This window comes from Gavia stellata, chromosome 15 (assembly GCF_030936135.1).
Source record: "Gavia stellata isolate bGavSte3 chromosome 15, bGavSte3.hap2, whole genome shotgun sequence".
In the NCBI taxonomy this organism is placed as follows: Eukaryota; Metazoa; Chordata; class Aves; order Gaviiformes; family Gaviidae; genus Gavia; species Gavia stellata.
The window spans coordinates 4021258-4048212 of NC_082608.1; the positions used below are offsets into that span (position 1 = coordinate 4021258).

General features: G+C 42.2%; 2 protein-coding genes across 5 annotated transcripts in view; both read left to right on the forward strand.

Moving 5' to 3' along the window:
* The first annotated feature begins 575 nt into the window (after positions 1-575).
* On the forward strand, positions 576-8734 carry LOC104251902 (dipeptidase 2). Its single transcript, XM_009815359.2, has 10 exons — positions 576-709; positions 1261-1387; positions 1883-2012; positions 2348-2489; positions 3413-3482; positions 3988-4164; positions 4660-4747; positions 5404-5479; positions 7163-7298; positions 8540-8734. The coding sequence occupies exons 1-10, from the start codon at positions 576-578 to the stop codon at positions 8732-8734; spliced, it is 1275 nt and encodes a 424-aa protein (XP_009813661.1).
* A 12106-nt stretch (positions 8735-20840) lies between these two features.
* Positions 20841-26955, forward strand: part of SLC12A4 (solute carrier family 12 member 4) — a 49492-nt gene continuing 43377 nt past the window's right edge. For 2 of the 4 annotated variants that reach the window (XM_059825106.1, XM_059825105.1), the window contains exon 1: positions 20841-20997. In XM_059825106.1, coding sequence (XP_059681089.1) covers positions 20856-20997 — 142 coding nt within the window. In that variant the 5' untranslated portion in view covers positions 20841-20855. Of the gene's footprint in view, positions 20998-25912; positions 25916-26955 lie in introns of all 4 variants that reach the window. The other 2 variants (XM_059825110.1, XM_059825109.1) reach the window with 2 other exon arrangements.

Below are 26955 nucleotides of genomic sequence, written 5' to 3' on the forward strand. Positions count from 1 at the left end.
AATAGCTTACCTCTGAAAATACTCTGATGTGGTGTGTGTTTTAACAATACAGTTGTTACTGTAACAATACTCGGAAGCAGCTGACTTTTGGAATTTCTTAAAGACAGCTTCAGTGTCCATTTCAGTGTGAGGTTTCCCAAATAATGAGAACAAACCAGTTAACGTAATGAGAAAACTATCTTGTTACGCTGTTTTGGGAGCTGCTTTTTGGGAGGTGTGAGTCCAGGGTCCATCAGGCTCACCCTGACAGGTCTGACTGAGGAGTTGGTTCCCTTCAGCAGTCAGCTGGTGGCAGCAGCACAGTTTAAGGAGTGGTTATACAGGCAAAAACAATAGCCAGAGACATTAAAATTTTTGGGAGAAGGTAGCTGTTTTACAGTTTCCGCCACTACCTTCCCTTCTGTTTATTATTCTCTTTTTCTTTCCTCCTGCAGAATTCACCCAAGCCTTACCAGGAGGGACATTTCAGCTCTGCCTATACTATTAAGCCTACAACCTCCACAGGCTGGAAATTTTGCTATTTCATTGTCGTCAGCGAATAATTGTGGTATCTCTTTGCTTTAGCAAACTGGAAAATGGAAATGAAGAGAAATACAACAAAGCTGTTGCTGTGGCTGTTGATGTTCTCTGATACTGTTCCATTCAGCTATGAGAAATCAATGAGAGAGCGAGCTATCGAGCTGATGCAAGATGCACGTTTAATTGATGGGTATATAAAATATGTTCAACTATATCCTCTTTGTGAATCTTGACAAGTGAGGAAGAAATGCTGAAGTGTGTTTGGATCAGTAGAGACATAGGCTGTTACTAGCACATAGCAGTTAGTTACTGTTGCAGTGATTTAACTTGAAGGAATTTTGGTTCAGAGGGTACTTACTATAGGATCAGGTTATTCTAAAGGCATTTGTGATTTTTCTGGTCTGGTTTTGCCACTTAATTATTGTTTCCCTTTACATAATATCCTTGTCTCCTTCCCGTAATTTAATGACATCTTTCAGATTCCTTCAGAAACGATAGGGAGAAAAATAGATATAGAAACACAACAGCTTTAAAAATGGGAGAAGCAAAAAAAGTTTCTTGCTGTCCTAATTAAGAAATAAAGCTTGTTTGCAAAAGAAGGGAGACTTCTAAGCCTATTTTACTGCAAGGATTATTGGCAATTATTGGTCCAAGGGACTATGAACAGCGGAAGAAATTACATTTGTGTTGGAAGGGGAACAACTTATTTCTATCGCAAGCCCTTTTTGTTTTCAATTCTAGCCACAATGACTTTGCACTGCGGCTGAGAATATTTTACCAAAATAGACTCAGTAGAGTCAACTTAAGAGAACTCAACAAGACCCACACAAACCTTGCGAAACTTCAGGCTGGTTATGTGGGAGCTCAGGTATGTACTGCCATGGTTGTGAGTCTGAGAATGTATTTTTACATTTGCCTCCTTCCCAATCACAAAAGTACTCCTGGCCTTGGTTTTGGCTTTTTCTGTTGAAAAAGAAAAAACAATGAAACTGAAAAGCCACAGACGCTTTTCCATAACATTTGTGTTTCAAAAGTTTGTGGTTTATAATCCAGGTACCCTTAACCAAAACAGTGGCATTTGTTTTGTGCTAAATAAAATAAAGTAAACTTACATCCACATTCCTGTGTGTACTCTGGAGTAGCTGAGTGTGTCAGGAGGTCAGGGAGGCTTTAATCATGTCTGGAGAGGATGCTCTTGCCTTGCATTGTAACTCTTCCTTTGGGGGCAAAAACTATAGTGGCAACTCCCTTGTGAACTGTAGGAAATTATTTTGGTCTGTGCTTATGAACTGCACTATTAGCAAATGAAAGTTTCCAAGTTGAAACACAAGTTATCTAGTTTTCTTGTCAATGTCTCTTTCAGTTTTGGTCAGTGTATGTTCTTTGCAGCGCTCAGAACAAGGATGCTGTGCGTCTGACCTTAGAGCAAATTGATGTTGTCAAGAGGATGTGTAACAGCTATGAAGAGCTTGAACTTGTGACAACTTCCCAAGGTGATGCTCTTTCTTGTAACAGAATTTTTTTAAATGGGATTGAGGGGGGTATGTGCAAAAGACAGAGAACTGCAAGCAGGCAAGTTATTCTGGTTTAAAGAGCAACTTTAACTTCAGTTTTTCCACTGAACCACAATAACTGACTCTGTGCATGGTCCTGGCCCACTGCAGTCAGGAGAAAATTTGCCATATAAACATGCACTAGTATAAGCTCCTGTTCTATGAAAATGTCAGTATTATTGGTTGCAATTTACAATAACAACTGTTGCTCAGAAGTGCTGGCTTCTTATCTGTCATGAAATTACTTTGGAATTATCTCCATTTGTTGTTTCCAGGTATCTCTGACAGTAGAAGGATTGCGTGTTTGATTGGAATAGAAGGTGGGCACTCCATTGACAGCAGTTTGGCCACACTGAGGATGTATTATGACCTGGGTGTTCGTTACATGACTTTAACACATTCCTGCAATACACCTTGGTAACTAATGTGCATGTTTTTGTGTGACCGTCTAATGCAAAGTGGTGGCAGCTCCAAGATGGGGAAAATATGGATTCAGACGTAGAGTTCACCTGTGAAAGACTCTGAACCAAGTAAAGGATGATAGGTTTTTGGAGTAAATCACTTGCCATGTGTCAAGTGGTAGACTGAAGGATCTGTTATGTAGTGCTTGTTATGCTGACAGTTTGGGAACTTTTAAACCTTGTTAACAACACAAAGATGGTAAAACTGCTATCCGCTTTGCTTTACTGGGAAAGATACATAAGGCAAAACAGCCCACCCCTCACCCCCCAGAAAAAAAAAAGAGTACTAAAAATGCATATGATGTAGCTAAAAGAGGGTAAATGCGATGTAAGAACTTAGCAGTCAGCAGCCTTCAACACTGTCCTCTCTGGCCGCCTCAAAAGTGCAGGTCCCATATGCAGCTACAGAGATGGATACTTAGTTCCTGTATCAGAATATTAACACCTAGTCTTTGCTGGATTGACAAAATTCCTTCTTGTACTGACTCAGGGAAAGGGGAATTGTCTGCAGAGAGGGCTGAAAAGCAGGCTTTCTGGCTGACAGGAAACTGACATTTCAGTGTATCTTTGTTCTCTCTCATCATCTCTGATGAAGGTTTGTTTAATCAGAAAATATCTGACAAGCATCTCTTTGCTTGTCTTGCATTGCTTCACAAACTTAAAACAGTCCTGAGCCTGAAGGCATAATGTCCAGAAAATAGTTACGAACATAAAAAGCACTGTGTGAACAAGATACATACTATGTAGCTCATTATCCCTACCTTTGGCTATGTGACATAGTAATGATTTTTATTGTGTGTAGCATAAGAAGATTCAGTTGCTGATATTGCAGTCTCCAGAATAATATGATGTTTCTCCTCCCTCACTCCCCTTTTTTAGGGCTGAATCGTCATCTAAAGGAATACACAACTTTTACCCTAGTGTTATTGGTCTGACTGCATTCGGCCAAGTAAGGATCTCTTTCGAATGCTAATCTAAGCAATCTCTCATGCAACTAACAACTTCTGGCCTTATCTTTTCAAAAGCAACTTGTCATTAAAAAATAATTACTGGAAGTTCTTGATAGTTAGGAGGTGATCAGGTTTCAGTCAAACCAAATTCCCTGTGATGTTCCTTAGAGTAAAAGAAGCATTAGATTTAATTATAGCAATTGTTTTAATACAAATCAGATGTATGAATTAATATATGGAAGTAGTGGGATGTGAATAGCAGTTCAAATGTCTTCTTTTAGATTGACTAAGTTTTCTAAGTTTTGAGCATGTGGTGGTGTGCTAGTTAATTGTGAGTGAATAAATTACTATTAAATTAATAGGTAAATAGAAACCCATACAGGCACAGCATGTTTATGACAAGCTGACAGCTGCAGAATTTATTTATCTGTTTACATATATCAGCTAAATGATTTCCTTTAAGGAAACTTAATACTGACACTGTTGACTGTAAATCTGTTTTAGGAAGTGGTAAAGGAGATGAATCGCCTGGGTATGCTGATAGATTTATCTCATACTTCATATTCTACAGCAAAAGCTGCACTGAATATCTCAAAAGCACCAGTAATTTTCAGCCATTCCTCAGCATTTTCTATTTGTAATCACTCAAGAAATGTTCCTGATGATATCCTCCAGCAACTGGTGAGCGATACGGTTTTTGGTTTTTGTTTTTTGGGGGGGTTGTTTGTATGTTTTTGTTGGGTTTGGTTTTTTGTTTTTTGTTTTAATGGCAATGTTTGATTAGTCTGAGGCAAACCTGCGCATTCAAGTTGTGGTGTTTAGTTTTCACCTTCTCATATCTGAATTGGATTTATAAGCAGATCCCTGAGCAGCAAGTTACACATTTGCTTTGGGGTTTGTCTTTGGTTACAAAAATGAAGCATTTGCAAATACTTTGAAATTCTGGTTGACTTTGTTTGATGTAGTCTCTGGACTTCAGCCAATTCAGGCTACATGAGAATATAATGAATCCAGGGTAAAGGACAGAGAGGCAAAGCCTCAGTTGCCATCTGAGCTTTGACTTAGAGTGTTGTTATGCTGACTTGATGGATGGAGGTAGAAGGATCTATATGACAGGCCTGTGAGGTTTGCAGGACACAAGTGTCCATTCATCACCTGTCTCTTTGTATCTTTCAGAAAAAGAATAAGGGAATTATCATGGTGACTTTCAATGCAGATGTACTGGCCTGTGGCAGAAAAGTTGTTAATGTTTCTACCCTTGCAGGTCTGAAGTTAATATACTGTAGTTTTTGTGGGTGGCTTCTATGAATTTCCTGGTGTCTGCGTCATTTTTGAGGTCATGTAAATTATATTGCTTGTTTATTCCCTTCCACACCTTACCCCAGCTCTAGGTAGTTTTGGAACTAATATTCATTAAACAATAACAAGAGGTACAAGGTGTGTAGCTGGAGGACATGATGCTCCCAAATGGAGCCAAGAACCATTAATTCCAAAGCAGTTGTTACTTTCTGGAAAGCATCTTAAACCTTTGTAATTAAGAGTGGAAAACATAGGTATGTAATGGGTAATGAAAAATCTGTTGGTATACGTGGGCTACTTCTTGGGAATTAATGTGGTGTGATGATCATGTCTTTTTCCTCATTTGCATCTCATCAGTGTAGCTGTTACTTTGAAGACTGCTGCCTGATGTGCTTAATAACAGATAACATCTAGTTAAGCATCAGCACATATCCAGAATACATCAACTGCATCATTCATTTTTAATCTGTATTATCAGGGTATCTTTTGACTTTTTAAAAAAAGGATTTGATTAAGAATCCATGATTAAGGAGAACAGTCACCTAGTGCCAATATGTCTGATCTGTATTATTTCTTCTTGCCAGATGCTTAGATATTGTTTTCTTTGACATTTTCTTTCAGATCATTTTGACCACATAAAGAAAATTGCAGGTTCAGAATCAATAGGAATTGGTGGTGACTATGATGGAGTGGAACGGTTAGTAAAATTGTACATACATTGACACCTGCTCCTTAAATTATGAAGGTTTTGACTCCTTTTGGAGAAAAAAGGAATACTGAAAGACTTGTAGCAAGTTGTCTTGTGATGAGTACTAAAACAAGTTTTATGAAAGAGGAGCACAATGATTCCTTTTTAGAACTGTATGAAGCACTGCTACAAATGTGGAAATGGATCCTAATGCCCTATGAACTCTCCAGTTGCGTGTTCTAGGCAGTGGTTTGCGCATACAAAAACAGTGATAGAGGGTGCTTTCCTCCAGAAGCCAAAGATGAATGACAGAAAACCTGCCTCAGCCTTTAGATGGTAAACGGGTTAGCCCAGGGAGATGCTGCAAAACTCTTTCCTCCACTATTACTTTCTAGTGGGGAAAGCCCAAAATGTTTTGGGGCTGTGAAACCACTCCTGCTTTTGGGGCTTGGGAAGTGTTTGAGGCAAGCAGAGCATGGTGAACAGCCTACAACATAATCTCTCCTGCTGACTCCTGGGCTAGTGTTGTTACAGCACAGGAAGGAAGTGCAGATTGGGTGGCATTTGCTGGTGTAACCCTAAGCCTTTTTTTTGCTGCTTATCTTTCTGTTGAATCTTCATCTCCTCCTTTTTTATTTTTTTCTGGGGTCAGAGACACTTGGCTATGAAAGTCACAGTCACATTCACATCTGTAAAGTAGGACCACAAAAACAGTGTGTCAGTTCCCATGAGAGTTAGCTAATCATAGCTCTGAAACTCTGAAACTATAATATCCAAAATAAAAACACAGTTTGCGACAAAAGGACACATTTTATTGCATGCATTTTTGCAAAGACCATCAGTTTAATTGATGGTGGAGTTGTTAAGGTCCTAATTCCTGGTAGAAGTAATGTCACAGGTTTCTTGAGATATGCTTATCACCACACCTCCACAGAAAAGAAAAATAACAGAAAATATTAGTTATCTCAAAATAAAGTCAAAGACTCATGGAAATACAATTTAAACCAGCTGCTTAATGCAGGTTTTGCAGCTTATTACTTCTAATTCCTTGTTATTCTGATAAGAATTAGCATAAGACATAGGTCAATTTTGCTTATTGTAATTTCTTCAGTAGAGGGTTCTGAATAGCTTTCTTTTCACTCTCTAAACTGCTAAATTCAAAACAAAATTATTATTCTAACCATATTTTCTTTGGAAAAATGACTTTGTCAACAAAAGAGTACACGAAATTGCCTGCAGCTCCTTAGATCATCATGTGTCTGTAGGTTCCCTTTTGTTCTCAGTTACACAAGTGGATTGCACCAATTCCATCTGTGATGCAGCTGTTTCCTCTTACTCCAATGGCCAGATACAAAGAGTGGATTAATGCATACATTAGTTTGTTTTTTTTGTTTTGTTTTGTTTTTATATCCTCCATGTTGTTGTTCTGCCTATACACAAGTGCACCTTCATTCCAGAATACACAGTTTTGTTCTGCTAATGGGATCCTCTGTGCAGAAAAAGCCTTTCATTGTGTCCGAGTCCTGCTTGTTTGTTAACTGACAAATTATTTTTTTAACTTCTCAGAGGAATAATTGGGTCCAAAGTGAGCTCATTCCAAAAGTGAATATGTGCAAAAGACCAATTAAAAATCTTTTTCTACATTTTTTCAGTGATGTGTGTTGAATGTTCTTGTGTGACTCTTGCCAACAGTTTCCCTGAGGGATTGGAAGACGTTTCTAAATACCCTTCTTTGATTGAGGAACTTCTTAGAAGAGGATGGAATGAAGCTGAACTGAAAGGGGTCTTAAGGGAGAACTTCCTCCGTGTCTTCAGGGAAGTGGAAAATGTAAGATTAAAAACTAAACTGAATCTTGATTCTTACTAAGAGGGAGAGAGGAACTGTTGGTACCTTGCTGCCTTTTTTTTTTTCCTTCTTTTTTTTCCTCAATGAGAGAGCTATGAGGGAATGTAAGCACTTAATGCAATAATTCCAAATGCTGGGAAAGAAACCAAGATGGCAAGAGAGTGTTAGCAGAATAAAGGAAAGCGAGAGAGAGTGGACAGAGCTCTTTGGAACTTCTTCTCTGTGTGGTAATCTGATAAATACCCATCACTGACTTTCTAAATAGAATAGCTTCACGGTTTGGAGAAGCTGCTCATGTACCAGCGTCACAGTCTGGTTGTGTTTGCTGGTGCAGTAAGGAATGCTGACTCCTGCAAACCAGTTTAATTCTTGTCATGGGATTGGGCTGCTATCCAAAAGGTTCCTGCCGTGACCAGATCACTAACAAGCCATAAACGTAACAACTAGATCACAACGAGCTTTAAGTGTAAGTGGTGTAGAAGCTAATCCAGAAGGATGAGGGAGGACAGGAGGGAAGGAGAGAGATTCTACCAGAATAAGGACCCCCTAAATGGTAACTTTTTCAAAAGCCTATGTTGAAACTTGCAAACTGCTTGCCTTCTATTTTTTTTCTTTACAGGGATAAGTAAGTAGATATTATACACAAAGCCTTATAGATGACATATATTTCACAGTGATCTTTTTTTTCCAGTTGCCTTTTTGGGGTATGTGAGATGAACAGAAATCGGGGAATTTTGTACTGTTCCAGTTAATCTGCCAAAATATCTACCTAATGCCAAGTTGCACGTGTGGCAGACTGACATTATGAAGAGGTTGAAATTCATCACGCCTAACCAATCTGTGAGATTTAGTAATTTTTTTCCTTTTAAATTAGAGATGTTTGAAGCTCTGTCTTGAGACTGTGAGCTGACTTTGGGGAAGAAAGCTCATGACTTTGTTTGCCTAAGGTTTTCCAGCTAATGCATCCATATGTGGAGGGAGCCATGACAAAGAACAGCCAGACACGTGACTCTTGCCTGTAATGTATCTTTACTGAGTTCTGGGAAGTGTTTCATAGGAATGCAAATATCAGGATACTGATGTTGATTTCCTCACATTCAGATGTGTTTTAGCAGTACAGTTTGAGTTGGTTCACTTGAAATAGCATTGAATTTGCTAGCTGCATAAAGCTTTTTGCTGTTGTGCCAGATTGGCTTTCAGGGCAACCTTTTGGATTTTTCTAGGTGCGGACCATTAGTGGACTAATGGATGTAGGTGAAAGTGAAATTCCGCAAGAAGTAGTACAAAATTTCTGTCGCCTAGACCTACGTAATCATCAGCTTCAGACAGCCAGGTCCTTTGGATTTCCTTCTGTCGCACAACCTTTTAGTCTTACACTTGTAATTGTATCATATTTAATACTGTATTATGAATCATAAGACCTATGGAGGCTAGAGAGAGATATATGGAGTAATCTGCAATGCAACTAGTTATCTTTTTTGTGTTTTGTTAATGTAAAGCTATGCTAAACTTTTTGATATAAGTTCTATAAATTCACCTGCATACTTCAAAGTTAAAGTAGATTTTTAAATGTTGTAGCAAAAGCATTTAGAATTTGAAGTGATAAATTCTGTGTCATCTTGGCTAAACCACAACCAACATTGTTAATGGAAAATATTCACATCTAATGAATAAATTCTCTAATACACGACACATGGTTTTGGTAGCCATATTGTGGCACTTGCTATAAATACTGGAGTCCATAATCAGCAGTTCCACACAGGAACTAGAGAATATGATTAACACAGCTGTGCTGAGATGTTTACAGATATTACTTCTTGTTAAATGGCAATTTTCATCATGAGTTGATGGCTTAGTCAGAGAAGACCAACTCTCTGGTATATGTAGAAGAGTGGGGTTTTGGTGGTTTTTTTTTTTTTTTTTAAGACGACAAGATGGATGACATGGCTATTTCAATTTGGATTTCATGCCTTCCACTAGCTTTAGGGATCCACCCTGCAGTACTAAACTCTTATTTTTGAACCCTGACCAGGACAGTGGGCAACTGGAGAGTTACTGAAGGGTGGAGGTACGTGTCTTGCATTCAGGGACAGGTGACCAGGCAATGTTGTAGATACTTTTCTATAATTTGGGGACTGCTGTTTCCTGCATGTTCATGAAGCTGGGAGCAAGAATAAGCCAGGGCAAAGCAGGAATTCTGGCTACTCAGAGGGTGAGCTCTTGTTCTGATATTTTTATTGCAGTCTGAACAGAATAAAATGAGTATTTAAATAAAAATTTTGTTAGAATGTTCCACAGCTTTGTGGAAATCTTTTTCATATTTTACCAATGAACCTTATCAATAACAAGTTTTATTATTCTATTTTTATTCTAGCTGGCTAAAATAATTGTCAAAGGATTCATATGCATGAGAGTAGAAAGAAATCCTTTTATTATAAATCCTCTGTTGTTTCAGCCTTTGGAACATGTTTTCAAATACACAAGGTATGTGAGGTTAGAAGCTACTGTTATACAGAAGAGCATATATTGCGATAGGCCTATTTTTGGTTAATATGGCTCAAACCTGGAATTTTAATCAAATATCCTGAGATTCATGATGAAATTGTAAGATGGCAGCACTACATCTTTGTAGGGTCATTTCCCAGTGCGTGCTGGTGAATGCCTTCTCATGACACTTGCTGTTAATTGTGATTTTTATCTCACGATATGTGCTTTTATTTCTGATATGACATTTACAGAATTTAGTCTTTAGTATTTGTAAACACACAAAGTATTAAACAACTGAAAGACAAGGTTAAGCATGAACAGAATGGAAAGCAAGTCAGTTGTTTTCTAGAGTCACTTGAGACTGTTCCTGCCATCCGTTTCTGCATTCCATGTACAAGTAGGGTTTCTGGAAGAAGACTGTTCTTTTATTGCTTCAAAATGAAGCTTCATTAATTCTCCTGATAAGGTGGTCTCCTTGATAAGTATGTTCTGATTATACTACTGCCACTTACTGAATTCTTTACAAATCATGTTAAATAATCTAGTTGCATACAAGCCAAGTTTTTAAGAACAGTTTCTCAATAAATACTGATCCTGTTTATACATCTACAAGGGGGAATTACTGCACTGACTCAGAAGTCTTGCCTACCCGATATTGCTTGACTGGCATCAGAACTTGTTTTACTGGAAAAATGAATTCAATAAGGCAAATATTTACTTCCCATCAGTATTTCTGCTAACAGCTTCATAAGCCTATGGAAAATTGCCATCCATGGTCTCTTTTAACAGAATTAGTACTATGATAGTAACTTCATTACATATTTGAAATACGCTTCCTTATTCCTTCCAGCTTTTTCCTTTCTACTGTGTTGTCACTTTCCTGCCCGCTAATTTCTAGGTTTTTTCCCATACCACAGCACGGATTAAAAATATATTTCTTTTCTTAAAGATATGGATAATACCTTTATATGACTGATTCCACCATACTATAGATATTTGTAGTTTATTTCCTTATCTGTAGTGTATTGCACTTATTTGTTTGACTGCTTTGTGCAATGAATAGTTTGTAACCTTGCAGCAAAACATATACATGAAATTTAAATAAAATATTGTTTAAAATTGTGTATAGATACTGGTGTAATCTCACAAAACAACGTAAATATTCAGAACTCCAGGAAACCCTGAAAGAACCATGCAACTCTGCTACAGAAGGAAGCCAGGGTATCATGAGGGCTCTGGGTCCACTCTTCACAGGGAAGATAGCCTCCCCCATGGCAGACAGGAAAAAGTCAGGTGGGTTTAACCCCAGAGCATCCTGGATGTAGGCAGTCAGCCTCATCGTCACTCAGATACTGCCTAACCTGTAGAGAAGTCTGAGCAAGTGCCTATGGAAAGGGAACATGGATGACTCAGTCATTGCAGCGAGTCCATGATGACAGTGTTACCTGCAGCAAATCACTTGCAAGAAAGTCAAGTCACAGAGAACAAGGCTTATGGGGAACTAGACAGGTTGCCTGCACCAAGGTTAGGATAACCTCTACCGCAGCATTTCTCACAGATGTGCGATGATCTAGAAGTCCCTTTTGCCATTACTAGTTACAGTGTTAATTCAGGACGCTTCAAATAAGCTGCTTGTGTGAAACCAACATCAAAGTGCAAAATCATCAAGCAAGAAATGGAGTCTTGTGCATTGTGCAATGATTATGCGTATGGTGTCTAGCTTATCTAATAGATGCAGTTAGTTTTTTATTTCAATTCATTAGAATTCCATTTCAAAAGTAAAATCATGTAAGATAAGGCTGTGACTGCTGTCAGAAAAAATACAGCTACCCTTCAGTCTGAGTGCTAGTGTCTCCAGTCCTACTGACAACAGCTTGTAGTAGTAGTCACAACACTGCATTTCCAACAGCTCAAGCATTAAATGATTGCACTCTGATTTCTGCCTGCCAATGGAGAGGATGATTCATCCTGAAATTAAATGCCTTTGACCTGCACCAATTAATAAGAGCAATTTACATTGGTAATTTGAAATGCATGCTAGCTCAACTAACAGATTCTATTATGGCTAGTGGTATCAGTGAAGTATCAGATATAATTGAGATACCAACTTTGTAATAAGCTTTGTTGGCTGCCACATGGAAGAATGCACGTCATTATTTACCTCTTCTAAATAATGAGTTGTGCTAACATGAATTCTGAAAATAATTATTACTATTTCTGTAAATCTCAAAATCAATGTACTATGAAGTACTTTAGGCTGATTTTCTAAATAAGACCCAAACTTCAAGGCATCTTTAACAATCCAAGGCTCATGCTTTCACATGTGTGGTATGAACAGCGAAAACCTACAGACATAATAGTGATGCAGACTATGGATTTGATTCTAAAAGGTGGATGCCAGCGCCCTTCCCCCAGTACTATCCTTTTCCAGACTAATGGGCTGTAGCATCCACAGAAATAAACAACTTAAATTCTCACTTGTCTCATCTGGGCAAGCGGTGATGCTAGAAACCAAGCCTAAAAAGTCTGTTGCTGGTCTAACATATACAGCTGATCTGTTATGTAAAATCTGAGTAGTTCAGTTCATGTATCTAACTTACTCAAGTAGGTGACTTGTTTGGGCTGTGGAAGGACTTTTGCATGTTTTATATTGGATATGGGCTACTGAACTGTGCTGGTGCTTAATATTTGCAATCCTTCTTGCATATCATTGAGCTGCTCAAGCAATATGCTCAGCATATTTGTATGTTTCAAGGTCAGTAAACGTCATGCATTAAGTCTAAGCACCTATATAAGTTTCTTAACTTCTGTTTAATCTTAAGCATAAGGTTCCGTGGGCATCTGCACCACAAAATCAACTTTGAAAAGCTGGGTGTCATTGCATCTCCATTACCTTCTGGAGTAAGGGGCCGTGCCGTGCCATAACTGTTTATGCCAGTGACAACTTTGGCTGCTGCAGTCCTACCCTGTTTCTTGGCTGCATGTTGTCTCCCCTGTCCCTTGTGACAGCACTGGTGTTTGTGTAATTATATGGTAAGCTGGTTCAAGGAGCTGATCTAGCTGAAAACTGTTTTCCTCCCTCAAGTAATGGGTTTCCTGCTGATCGTGTCAGTGATTGGGTTAACCATGTTCAGTGTCAGTGGAGGGAAGGAGCAGAAAAGCAGAGTGAGACTTCAGCAACTTCAATTTCTTCCATTTGCTATTGAAAGCAGCAGCTCCTCTGTTCACTCTTCTCTGGATTTATATATACAGAAATGATCAAATTGCTTCAAATTCTGAAAATGTAACATGTCTAAACTACAAAAAATTAAATAACTGGAAGAATCTTCCCACCAACAGTGGATTTGTTGGATTTAACTCGCAGACCCAGAGCAGTATGTTAGTGGATCTGCTGAACTATTTTCAGTACAGACTGTGGTGCTGATAACCCTTCTTGGAGTGTTTTGGAAGGCTTGAGTCAGTGTTTCAAGAACTTTTTTTTTTTTAGGCTGGTCTTGATTTTTGTCTTGATATCTTACCGAGAAACCTTACATCTACGTAGAACAACTTGAGATGGTGGTGGGTGTTTGGTGCTCCTATAATTTTCCTTCTTTTATATTTTCTAACCAGAGAAATGGAAAAGCTTTTACTAACCTTCATCTTTATAAGTTCACTATGCGATTTCTGTCAGAGGAAAAACAAAATTTGTGGAAATGGGAAGCATTTTTGTCCCATTTCTGTATTTCACAGATGTCCAGGATCTTTGGTGATTGAGCTAGAACTTCTCAGTCACTTGTTCCAGTATTACCAGATGAGCTGTTCATAGCCTGTTTCACTTCCTGGCACTCAAATTGCAAAGATGGCAATTCTTTCCCCAATGTCTGTACTATTTGAGAAACTATTACAACCTGTGAAGTTTTTTTTTCCTCGCAAAGCAAAAGCAACAGCAACAACCCACCCCTCTTCCCTGAAGCTGTGACCTCAGAGAGATAATTAGACTTGGTTTAGCTGCTTCAGTCATGAGTAAATGAATCATTTAAAAAAAAAAAAGGTGAAGTAAACAAAGTTCAGCATTTACTTGTATCACAAAAATGCTGCTGCTTCTAATCAAGGCTCTAGCCTTAACAATCAGAACTCAAATGAGAGGGCACTTAATTTTGCTGTTTCTGTTGCTTCTCCCCAAATTGTTTTGTAAACTTCACTAGGATGATTCTTTCCCCTATATAATGGTTAAGTATTTTCCTCTGAAGCCCTTTCTCAGCATGCAGTCTCGCTGTTTTCATAAAGCAATTTCTTTCACCAGTTCTGCAATGAAAGAAAAGCACAGAGCCCAGGAAGCAAGAATTTGAGTTCCCCTGTGGGTTGTTGCTGAGAAACAAAGTAAAGATTAAAATAGCTAATATTAAAACTGAAGCTAATACAAGTTTCGTCAGACAAAACAAAAGAAGGTCCCTTTAGACTGGAATACAAACATTTGGAAAAAAGTTCAATACAGCTTTGAAAAGTCCGTTTTGATTAACTTTCCTAAGTATCCTCCTGTAGTTAAACTCAACATCTAAAGAATCTTGTCTAGGCAAGTGCTCCGTTTTTTCTCTGAGCCCTTTATTAAAAATTAAATAGACCATGACAAATCTATCCATGCTAAAAATGTAACTGAACTGAACACCGATCCCTTAAAAAAAGGAAGAAAAAAACCCCCCAACAAACCACTGAGCAGTATTTTTCTAGCATCTTAATCCTACCCTGAAAATTACTGCAATGTTTAACAAGTTGAGTGGAGAAAACTTTGATCCACTTCTTATTTGAATTTACAGCATCTGGTTGGGGGGGGGGATAATCTTGAAGATTTAGTAACTTTTCAGTCTCTAAAGATGAGATTAAGGTATCTTTGTAAAAATGGCTATTCCACGTATCAAAAACAGTTATGAATAATTTTACAAGTGAGGCAGAAGTTCCTTGAAGTAAATAAATTTTGAAGTTAAGTGGCACCATAGTGTCCTCTTGTGGTCTTTTACTGCCTAAGCACTGACATATTTTCTAGGGGAACAGCAGCAAAATTTTCAGTTGCAGTTAGCGTATGAGCTCCTGTATAAGTATAATGTGACCTTTCCTTGCCTTACTTTTCTCCTGGAAATGGCATATGGAGGATTGCACATTGCATCTCCCATAAGCACGTACTACTCTGTCTCCAGTTCTTTACATGTGGACGTACATATTGCGGTCCTTTCCAAAGGACCTCTTTCATCAACTGCTTATCTTTGTCACAGATGAAATAGATCCTGATCTTCGTTAGTGAGAAACCTTTGCAGCCAGGTTGCCAATTTCCAGCCTGCTTTGTCCACAAGGCTGGTGTGATCCTCGGATATGGAGAAGCAGGAATGTGCTGAAAACAGAAGTTCGCTATGTGAAATAATGGCCATGAACTTGCAGAATTTCTGCCAAGCCTCATGTCCAGGGAAGTTGTACCTTGGCAGTGGCATTTTTTGCTTAGCTGTTTTTTCTGATGGTCTGCTCTGGGCTATTTTTCACCCAGGTTCCACTCTAGAGGAAAAAAATCTTTCAAAACAATAAATAATAGTTATGGATCCACTGCTCTGCATATCCCAGCCTTTCTCTTTACACAGTTTTAAATATCTCTATTTATGCTTTTTAAAAACACGTTGGCTTTAAAAATTGCAAATATTTAATTCTTCTAGGTATCAGGGCTTTGTGCCTAACTGTGTGGGAGATAACTGAGCAGGGTTTCAGTTTCCCAGTGATTTTTTACTATGTTAGATCAATGCTGTCTATAAATCTCCAAACCGTTCCTCTAACCAACCACCCTATTTCTGTTCTCACTGGAACATACATTTTTCTGGGCCATTACCCTGCTACTAACTCGATGATCCAGGGTATCTCAGAAATACTTTTCATGTCATATGGTTTAGAAATTTCCCATGCTTTCAAAGTGTAAGTTCATAGATTGACCCATTGACAAAGAGGAGAGAAGCATTATACTGGTCTGTATTAACAGAGATGCAATATAATTATTATCTATAACATCAGAATGCAGGTATCCTACTCAAGAAGTTTTATATATTTTGGATAAACACAGTTACGGATGTTATCTCTCAGGTTTCTAGGGCAGTGTATCCTGTGCATATACCTCTAACCAGGTCATGCATTCTGCCTGGAGACATAAACATTTCAGTCAGCAACGACAGCAATAACTGGGCAGGTTACTCCACCAATGAGGCATTTCAAAGCTTCATTTACAGAAAGTTAATTTAAACTTTCTATAAAGCTTTTTGAGGTATCATGTTATTATAAAGCACTCCAAACAATATTAGGGGCAACACAATTTTACAGATTAATTAAAAAAAAACCAATTGTCTGAATTGTAATTTTATGACTATTTATTTCTAAGGATGATACTTTTTGCTTGGACTTGATTTTCCTAGTTAGAAAAAAATAAACTAGTTTATTTAAAATTAGGCATCTCCCCATGAAATTCAGGAAAAAGGAAAGATAAGAAAAGCTGTCCTCAGACAGTTTCAGATGCTGGGTCTTCCTATCCTTAAACAAATGGCAAATCACTTCCTTTGAGAAGGAGCTAAAATGATACTACTTTTTGCTGTTTGATTGAGGTTAACATCATACATTGCACGTCCGTGAGCTAACACTACTACAGAGCTCATTTACAAGGGCCTTCCAACGTGTGTACTACATCGCTTAGCGAGGGCTGAGGCAGGCTGTTCCCTCTACTATATCCTAACGCTGATACTAATTCTATGTTCACTTTCTCCTAGGATGACTGTGTGAGCACCAGAGGGGAACCTGTGAATTGCTGTCTGTCAGGGAAGGGATGAAACACCTTGCACGCGTAAGTCAAGTCTGTTTCCGTACAGCCGATGCGGTGTGCCGTCACTGTCTCATACTGGGCTGTAAAAGCCATGCTGCTTTTTTTAATGCTTGAGTGGTGTCACCTGTAGTAAGAAGTGTTCAAGGCAAACTTGACGTTTCTTGCCTGCCCTGAGGATTTGTATCAGGCTGTGCAGCAGTTTACCAAACTACCCTTCCAGAAGACTCAACAGTTTCTCATACAACCTTTTTCTTTGAGTTGAATGGCACAGCTGTTTACTGTGGAAGTGTACTGACTTTTCAGCTGGAAGCTTATACCTGCTTAAAGCAGTTCACAAATACCCAGTGGCTTACTAAATAAGAACTGAACTGTGTCTTTGCTTATATGATTTGTAGGTAATAAATGAACAATTTAAAAAGCAGTTCCTGATGGGGTATCAGAGATCATGGATTTGCTGATTTTTAGGCTGCTGATTTCACTGATGCTGTTAATGTACACTAGAGTACTGAAAATTCAGGCCTTTTCTCATCTAATAAGCCTTGATTCTGCTAAGCTGGTCTCAATGTTTTTTTGCAGTGAAACCAACAGACTTTTTTTAGAAGTGCAGTTTTTCTCCGTTGGGGGTGGGGTAGGGTGTGTGGAGTGTAGAGAGAGAAAAAAAGGAAATTAATATTATTCTCTCTGCTCTTTCTTTTGTTTTCACTGACCAGTCTGTACCCATTTGAAACCATAGTCTCAAATTGCCTTTAGCTTTGTAGAAAACAGGTAATTTTCATCCCCATTATTTAATGATAGCAATGTTGTCTCAAGTAAATGCTGTAGTATTGTAGATAGATCATCTAGTTTCATTCCACCTCATATTCGTATCAGACAACTTTCAGGCTTATGATGGCTGCTCAAACCATTCAGAAGTAACAATCAGTATTCATACTGGGGGGGAGTCAATCACCCAAGTTGAAATTTCAGTTCTTTTACAAACCAGATGCTAAACAACAGAGTTGATAGGAGTAGATAACTTTTTATCTTTAAATATGGGCTTTCTACAAGTCAGTAACAAACCACTGTCTTTAGACAAAAGAAGTATTTTTGCTTCCATAAACTTGAATAGTTTCCTAGGGCTAAATTCTCTCCTAAGACATTTGAATACAGTTTCCATTCCAGAGAGGGGAGTTGCTGGTATACGTGCATAAGCTTGATTTTATTTCTGTTTTTCCCCTCGTGGGGTACAATTTCAGCGCCATTGATTTCATGATACTGAAACATTTTGTGATGGCATAGATGCATTTTTTGATGCTTAAAGAAAGACAGCTTCTGCCAGACCTGCTTTCAAAAGCAAGATGAGAAGGAAGTGCCCAGTTTTAATTCTTCTTCCTGAATGAGCATGACTCCAAAAACATTAATTCTTGAGACTTATTTCTTATAATCCCTGTCTCCTTTTTCTAGGACAGTTTACTTTCACTCAAAAGCTTTATAAAGTGGAAACCAGGAAAGAAGATGACAGAAGACTAAGCATGAACTAACTTGCTTAACGGTGAGTTATCATCCTGCCCTTTTTCTACGTAAAATTCTTTGCCCCCTGTCAATTAATACTTAATTTTCCTGTTTTCTTGGTGGACTGTAGCTTATTAGGTCATACTTACTATGAACACTAATTCAGCCAAAAAGGGTTAAACAGAAAATGCTATCTTTTGGCCAATTTTTCCACTTTCCTCTGGGGGAAAAAAATATTGCTGGAGATAAGACAGTGGTTTAAGTGATGTGCCAGGATGTTTCCAGTCTGTCAGAACTAATGCTTCTAACATTAACAGAAATACTTTCTAGATTATCAAAATTGGCCTAAGATGCCCACAGAAATTGCTGGTAAAACTTTGTAGACCTCAGTGGGATCATATTTACAAATGTGCTCATTTTAGGGTTACTGGGGAAGAAAAAAATCTCACCCTAGGTCTTCCAGGTACCATGAGTTTTGAACAGAGGAACATCTGGGGTTTTTTTATCTCCTCCAAAACTGATGAGGGTGTTACTGAGATACACATGGCCACGTGAAGATCATTGCTGTTTTCCTTAACAGAGCAGAGAGACAAAAAGTAAAATGTAGGTTATATGAAAGTACAGGAGTCTTAGAAGTCTTTCCACCTGTCTGATCAATATGAAGAGGTGTAATTGCTCTGGCTTTCCCCAGAGGTGGTCTGCCAGCAGGTTTGTGTCAAGTGAACTGAGAGACCTGTACCCCCTTGGCAGCAGTCACTCCACAGCATGGATCCTTCTTGTTTATGTCAAAACCCAACTAATTAAAAGTAGGCTTAGTTCTCATGAACAAAGCATTCTCCCTCTTGTTTGTCCCTCTTCTGCTCGTTACACATTTTTTTTTCCTCCCAGGGACCTGGGGATTGCTTTGTCAAAAAGGCTGGACAAATTCAGAAAGCTAGGGACAAGGTTCTTCGGAGCACAGGAAATGTCTAGGCTTACCCTCTTCCTCTGCTCTAAGCTTTATATCCTCCCATAGACTCTGAAGACAAAACTTACATCAGTACTGAACTGACTCGTCACTGTACACAGATTTCTTGATTAAGGACTATTTTAATCAAAACTCTACGAACTGGTTTGAGTCAATATTCCATAGTAAAATGCACAAACTGTCCTCTAGAGTTTTTTTCCTGACGATTACATAACGCATTAAAAAGGGATCCTTTTACTTTCAAGGCTACCTTTCAAGCACAGACAATAAATAGCATTACCAACTATTAATTCACGTTTAAACTGCATGTGAAGGCTACCGTACACGAAACGAAGGCCAAGATACCCATCGCTGGCGCCAGCTTTTTCAACTGTGAAGGCAAAATCGAATTCGGCTCCCTGGGGGCCAAGAGGCTGAGGGGCAGGCCTGCCCCGGCCTTTACCGACCCGCCGCCACCGCGGCCGCCCTCCCGGCTGCGGGGAGGGGGCGGCACACCCCCCTGCCGCCATTCGCGGGACAGGACAATGGTGCAACGCCGGCTCCCAGGCCCCCGCCGCAGCTGCGGGGCCGCGGTTCATCTGCCCCGGCCGTCTGCTGCCTTAGCAACTGTCTGCTTTGCATACCGCTGGGAACGCCCCGGCCCCAGCCCGCGGTCAGGCGGCCCCAGCGCCCTGTTTCGCTGCCCCGCGCCCTTCTGCAGCCATGTTTCCTGCTCCCGGGGCTGGCTCCGCGGGCCGCCGCCTTTCTGAGGGTTTCTTGCGGCCATGAAAGAGAGCGAGCACAAGAGAAACCACCCCGCTGCCGCCGCAAACGCCGGAAGCGGGGACAGCTGCCGCCTCTGGCCTTAACGATAACTTGAGTAAGGATAAACCCGTTCTCGGCGCGACGGTGTGGCTTTAGTCGGTTAGTTGTCGACCAGCCGCAGGCCGGGGTTTAACAGTCTGTGAGAACGCTCAGTCGGCGCGCTCCGCTCCGCCGAGGCCGAGCAGGGCTCCCGCTTTGCCTGCCTGCGGCTCGCTTGCTGACGGTTCCCCCACGCGACCCCTCCCGGGGTTCCGCCACCCCCTGGCTCCCGGCAGCAAGCGCCCCAGACCCCCGCACGCCGGCAGCCGCCAGCGGGAGCACGGCTTCGCCCGACGCGGCCTGCCGGGGTCACCCGGCCCCAGCACCGGGGATAGCCCCCCCCCCCCCCCCGCCCCGCCCCGCAGCCGCCTCCCCGGGCCTGGGCGCGGCGCGCCAACGCCCTCTCCGCATCGCTCCTGCCCAGCAAATGGCGGCGGCGGGCGGGGGCCGGAGGCGGCCTGGGGCACGGCGGGGGGAAATTTCCTCCCTGAGGCCGCCCGGCAGCGCCGGCAAGGCAGGGCCTCGGGCGGAGGGCGCGGAGGGGGCCCGCCCCTCCCCGCCCCGCGGCTCCCACCGCCCCCGGGCCCGGCTCCTGTCACGATGACTGCGGGAGGAAGGCTCTCCCTTCCCCGCGCCGCCTCGCCGCCTCCGGCCCCTCCTCCGCGGCCCCGCTGCTGAGCGCGCCCGCCCGGCGGAGCGACCCCCTCCCCCGCGCCCGGTCCTCGCTGCGGGGCGGCCCCGGCCCGCCCGTCGGCTCCGGGGGCGGCGGCCGCCGCGCCGCCCCGGCGCTCGGAGGGGAATGGGTGGAGTTGAGGAGCGCGGTTTCCTGAGAGGAAGTGACCGCACGGGGCAGGAATGCGCCGCCGGCTCCGCGCCGCGTCCCGCCTGCCTCGCCGCGGTGCCGCGGGGAGCCCTCGCCGCCCCGCCAGCCATGCCGCACTTCACCGTGGTGCCGGTGGAGGACAAGCATCGCGCCGAGTACGACAGCGTAGAAGGGCTCAGCTGGGTGGACTACCGGGAGCCGGCCGCGGCGCCCGCCGCTGGTGACTCCTACGACACCGTCAGCTCCGACGGTGAGCGGGCACGGCCGGGGCTGGGGGGCGGCGGTGTCGGCCGCTCCCGGGGCGGGGGCCCGGGGCGAGCCTGGCTCCAGCCTGGCTCCCCCGCCTCGCCTCGCTGCCGCCGGCCGCGGCAGACAACAAAGGCGGGGGCCGCGGTTGCGGCGCTCGGGGGCCGCCAGGGCCGCCGCGCCCGGGGCAGGAGCCCCCGCGGGGTCCGCCGGGGCGGGCGGCGGCTCCGCTGTTGCCAGGGCCGGGACGCGCCGCCGTGGCGAGGCCCGCGGGGAGCCCGGCCCGGCGGGGGGAGGTTGTCGCCGCCTGTCCGCTCCGGCGGCCCGGGCCGGGCGGTGGCCGCGCATCCCGCGTGGCTGCGGCGGGTGGCCGGGGGATGCGGGTGGCCGGGGTGCCCTCCCGCTGCGCGGCGGAGCCGAGCCGGGCACCCTCGGGGATCCGCCCCGGGGGTTCCCTCCGCTCCGCAGCCACTTGCCGGTAGCCCGGGGTGCAGCGGGGAGCGGGGCCGGCGCGGGGGAGCGGGTGTTATCGTTGCTGCCACAAACTGGTGTCCCCAGAGGTGATAAGGGTTCGTGGAGATACGCTCCGGTTTTTTCAGCGCTCCACTACCAAAATAAACGGGTGATAGGGGACTCCGTTAAAGTAGCCGAATCTCAGGTGACTGCTTTCATTGCATATGTCATCTTAAAAACCGCGCCTGCCAGGCTAGGTCTCGCTCCCTCGAACCGGGCCCTTGAATACTACAGCATGTGTATTGTGTCTGCGGCTTTCACAACTGCTCCTGCTAGGCAGAGCTGCTTTTTGTTAGTGGTTAATTTATTCCAATTACAGAAGAGGATCACGTAAGTAGGAGGAGATTTTGGGTGGTGAGAAGTATGTTCTTTCATCAGGCAGCTAGGACCAGCGCTCAGCCTGTCTTGGTGTCTTGCCGTGACTTTTGGGTATAAATCAGTGTAAATACAGTGAGTGTTTCTAGTGAGAAAATGAAGGACATGTAGATGTGGAGAGTAGAGTAGTTCTGGTCAAAGGTTGTTCTGGCTCTTAGCAGGATCTGTTTCTTTTCTCTGCCTTGGTTACGTTTAGTTCTGCAACCTTCAGGAAGAGGATCTTCCCATGGGCTCAGCTAGTGAATCTGACTTGCCCTCTGTGAATCATGCGTGACTCTAGGCAACAAAAGAAAAACCAGTAAACACCTGACCTGTTCTTCCTTGCCCGAGCAGTCAATCTTTTCGAATGCAAATGCTACTGGATGCACAATAATCCCTGAAGGGAGCCCGCACTGCTCAGGCCTGTGAGCAAGGAAGGAAAAAGAGTTATTTTGCTGATACTCAACTGTCGCGAGATCAAGGTCCAGTTCCTGCCTTCTCACCTTGTTCAGTTCTCTGTGAATCTGTACTTCAATCTCCGATATGTACCATTCTTTTCTTTCCTTTTTTCTTTCTTTGCATAGTTTTCAAAGGAATTTTATATTTTATATATCAAGTAGCTTACATAGGCCAGATGTCCATTATGTCAGTTCTTCCCAGTTCTAGCATGGCCATTTTGGAATGATGAGCGGTAGGTGCTTTTTCCAACTTGTCTGTTATCACAGACAATTTGAGGCTCTAGCCCGAAAGGCTGTGCAGGGCCTTGACTTCATTTGGTAAAAAAGGTTACTGAAGATAGAGTTCATGTGTATGAAAGTAACAGGTGCTTTTCACCCATCTCGGCAGCTTGAGGTGGAGACCTCGGGGAATACTTTTTCCACTAGCTAGCTTTGGCCACGGTCGGTAAGTGTGGCTTGTGGAAGCTGCTGCCATGGTGGATAAAGGAAGGTCAACTCAAACCGCCTGTCATTTGGGTATGAGACTGCCTGCAGGATGTGTACAAACAACATGCTTCAAGATACTCAGCTCCCCGTCACAGTCTATCAGTAGCTGGCAAGCTGTGATCTCTTAAGTACTGCTGTTCCGACTGCAGCACAGAACCATGCTGCTGGAAGTTAGCTGGGTCTCTTTGTTTTAAAACTGATAAATATCTAGTAACATCTGTATTAATTCATGGTAGGTAGTTCTGTTTCGGTTTGAACTATAACTCCCTTCTGTTTTTTAATTTACTTTCACAGTAATTAAGTGTTGTTTCATATCCTCAGGGTGTACGTATAAAGATACGCTGTCTTGCCTACCTGCACTGACAAGCATGTTCTTCCCCACTAGCCCTTTCTGTCTCTTCCTAGGTTTCTTGGGTTTACGGCTCTGTAGAGGGGAATCTGAACTCCCTTGTGTTATTCCTTTGGGTTTTGGTGCTTCTTTCTACATCCTATGCAGAGTGCCGTAGCCTCTCGTACTGGGATAGCATTGATAATGTGACATGGTGGAGATCGAAGCTCCTGTTGAAGACAGAGTATCTCATAGCTCTTCGTTGCAGGCTGGAGCCTGCAGGCTGGAGGGAAGAGAGTGACCCTCCAGTCTTCCGTGGCAGCTGATGATGGGGCTCATGGAGGGATTTGTTGGTGTTGGTGATGCTCCTGATTCCAAATAAGGTAACTTCATTTGACTTGAGTGCACAGTTTTAGAGTTTTAGGTTGTGGCCCTGTCCGAGTGCATACGATTCGTATTGGCACTGCATGAATGCACACAGAGCTGCCTGAGTGATGCCAGTCCTCCATTCTTGCTGTGTGATCAGGTAGCGCCACTGTAGTCTGTATGAGGCATTGGTTGCAGTTGTTCTGGTGAATCTTCTCCAGGGAAGATCTTTATTTTATCAGCTTGCTATTGAGAACCTTACTTAAAGACTTTGGATTGCTCGGTTTGACTGGAGATGGCTTAAAGTGACTCAGTAATGATATGGCCCTTCCAGAGTATGGTCTGTCATGGTAATGTAACTCTGTAACTGGTCTGTAACAGTGTGCAAAGTAGTGGCTTTGTTGTCCAGTACACCTTGCACCATATCTTAGGCTGTTGCTTATGATTCTGACAGATTCTTATTTCACTCTGACCTTTTCACTCCAACCTGTATTTATCATAGCCTTGTTTTTGAATGTTTTGTCTGAATTTTGCTTTATTTAGGACATCAAGTGATATGGTGTCATCTAAACACTACAGATGTGAAGTTATTTTGCAACAGATTTTCTTGTCAACCATTTCCATAAGAAGACATTAGTCAGTGTGCAATAATTTAGCCTTCCCAGATAGCTCCATTGCTTGCTCGTGAATAAAATCAGCCTTTTTTTTTCTAAGCAGGTTCCACCGACTGACACTGCTTGTAATAGATTTTGACATCTTCCATTTAGAAAAAGAAGTACAAAGAATTATCCTGTGATCCTATGATAAACATGTGAGCCCTGCTTTATGGATCGGCAGGAATGAGAAATGTGAATTTGGCATCTCTTCAGTCTTTGAAATAACGCCAGCACGTTAAGTTGGGTACACAGGGTAAGAAGAGGGACAGTGGGGCCTGAATAGTGTGTTAAAAAAACCGAATAAGCTGTGCTTTAATAGGAATCTGAGCTCCACAGTGATTGCGCACCCTGTTAACTAAAGTGCGGCAGTGTCATGTGTCCTGTGGGAAGTTACTTATCTTCCTGTGACTTTTGTTTGTGGAAATGAGACACTAATCAGCTTGGTGTCACTAACCAGCTTTGGTCAGCTGCCACCCTTGGGTTTTGCCAATGAATTGCTCTGCTTGTGTTCCAGTTATCACATGGCTTCCTTTCAGCCCAGAGTTTTCTGCCTAGACTTGAGACCTTTTCTTCACGCTTACGGTCTGCATCAGTATGTACAGTGCCCTTGTGCAGCAACAGGTTATGCTGGTCATTTGCAGTAAGCTAGTTTCGAGAAGATGGATAAAGGGAGTTCTGGTGTGATAGCAGTGCACTTTACTTTAAACTTCTTCCTGGTTCACTGCTTTTTAATGTGTGCTAACTTACTGGTGAAGGTCTTAAGTCTTTTGCAAGAGCTCACATAAAATAAAGCTTACATAAAATATGTCTGAAGATACTTTCAATGGGGACACATAAATCTTTCAAAAATTCCTTTTCAAAGTGCTTAATTGTTACATGTAGGTGTTTTGGCAAAGTCCAGAGATAAGATAAAATGAGTCATATAATGAATTAGGTACTACAGCTAAATAGGAGTGACAGAAACATGTCTCCAAATATATTTTAGGTTATCTTAAGTTCAAGAACTTCTGCTGGCAGCAGTGTGGGTAAATGGCGCTGTTACAGTAGTCACAGCAAGGTATTTTTCCATAAGCTCTGTAGCACGTGCATCTTCAGCATTCTTCATGTTGCCTCAAAACTGCAGAAAGAAGTCATGGAGGAGGGAGCCTGGGGAAGAGTTGAGGCAGAAGCTCTGAACTGTTTGGGAGGAAAGAAAGTAACCTCAGAGTAGAAATACACTGATGTCAGTGAACTGTCTCTTCTGGTGATTTGTTTACTCATGTCTTGCTGAAAGTGATACAGAGACTGCATCTTCTTCAATTTAGTTGCATTTTGAAGAGGAAGGGTGTTTTTTCTGTTCTGCTAATCTTGGCGTCTGTTTTCCTGCTCTGTAAAGTTTAACGTGTAAATCTGGAGATTAAATTAAAGGTGTCCCGTCAGTGCTAAATATGTCAATATTTGTTCCTGTTCCATAGAGGATACTTGTAGGATACACAGCAACGGTTATAATTTGAAATGCAGATCCTGAAAGGGGTCTTAGCAGCAGGGTCATCCTTGTGAAGTCCTGTAGTTTTTTTTTCTGTTTGTGCAATCGGCAGTTAGCGCAGCACTGATAGCGGTGCCAAACTCCAGAATACTTCTTTCAACAATACAGGTGCATAGATAAGTGGAGTCTTGCTTCAGATAAGGAAAGGTAGGAGTGCGGTATGTGAAAATCGAGAGTGGAGAAGTGCTTTGTGACATGATTAGCTGTTTATAACAGGTGGGTGGGGGAAGGAGATGGTATATACAGGCTACCAAGAAAGTAAGCAAAGGAATTTCTCAGAGAAGCTCTTTTTAGTGGAGTCCATGGTGGGTAGCTCAAGTTTCTTTTAGCAGCATGCGGCGTTGCAAGGTTTAATTCAGCTATAAAAATGCTTGTCTAGAAAAAGAAAAAAGTTCATGTTACTCCATAAACTGTTGCTTTTGCTAAGCATGTCTCTCATACCTCTTCTCATTTGTGCAGTGATTAAGATGGAGCTGGAGAGGCTGCAGCTGTCCGGTACCAAGGGGATCTTGGTGCCAGCTGCTGGTGGCCAGGAGACTTAGCTAAATATAGAAAAACATGGGCCTTTTTGTGGGTTCTCTGGTATTTCAGTTATTCGGAAAAGCTGTGGGAAGGATCTTTATGATACGTCTAAGTGATATGAAAGCAGCTCCCGTAACTGTGTATGTGTGGGTCTGTTTGTTGTGAAAAACTAAGAGAAGATAAAAAAAACCCAACACCCAAACAACCCTCTGCCTTGTGTATTAGAAGGCTAAGCAATTGTACGTGAAAAGACATGGATTTTCCACCTAATTCTACCAGCAAATGCTGGCTCCTTTTGACTTGCTAAGCACCCATTCCAAACTTGAGTTGAGACTAAGTTTGGGGATTTTTTTACATGCTGAAGCTGGATCTTTTATTGAATCTCTGCGCTTTTTGGAAGAAATTAAAATAAATTATTGGGTTTTCTTATATTGTGTTTGTAGTATGTATCTTTCTCATGTATAAAATTGATCTGTGTGTGTGTGTTCCATTTCCCCTTGCAAATTTCTTCAGTGTTTCACTTCCTTGAAGAAAATAGTGACGTTTCCTTTCTTTTCCTCACTGCAGCAAAATTAAAGAATACGTTTTTGTATGCTTTTCAGTGTAAAGTTTAAATTTGCCTTTTGCTTTAAAGTTCTGTGTAGAATGGAGATTAAGGTACTTTGCAGCCTCATTGACTAGGAACTGTATAGCCAGACATAATAAATGCTGTTTGCTGAGGTTAAAGAACAAGAACCACCTTGAGGAACATCAA

Coding starts and splice junctions, on each gene's coding strand:
- LOC104251902 (XM_009815359.2), top strand. CDS start 576: ATGGAAATGAAGAGAAATACAACAAAGCTGTTGCTGTGGCTGTTGATG. Junction 5,480..7,162: donor GACTATGATGGAGTGGAACG/GTTAGTAAAATT, acceptor TCTTGCCAACAG/TTTCCCTGAGGGATTGGAAG. Junction 7,299..8,539: donor TCTTCAGGGAAGTGGAAAAT/GTAAGATTAAAA, acceptor GGATTTTTCTAG/GTGCGGACCATTAGTGGACT.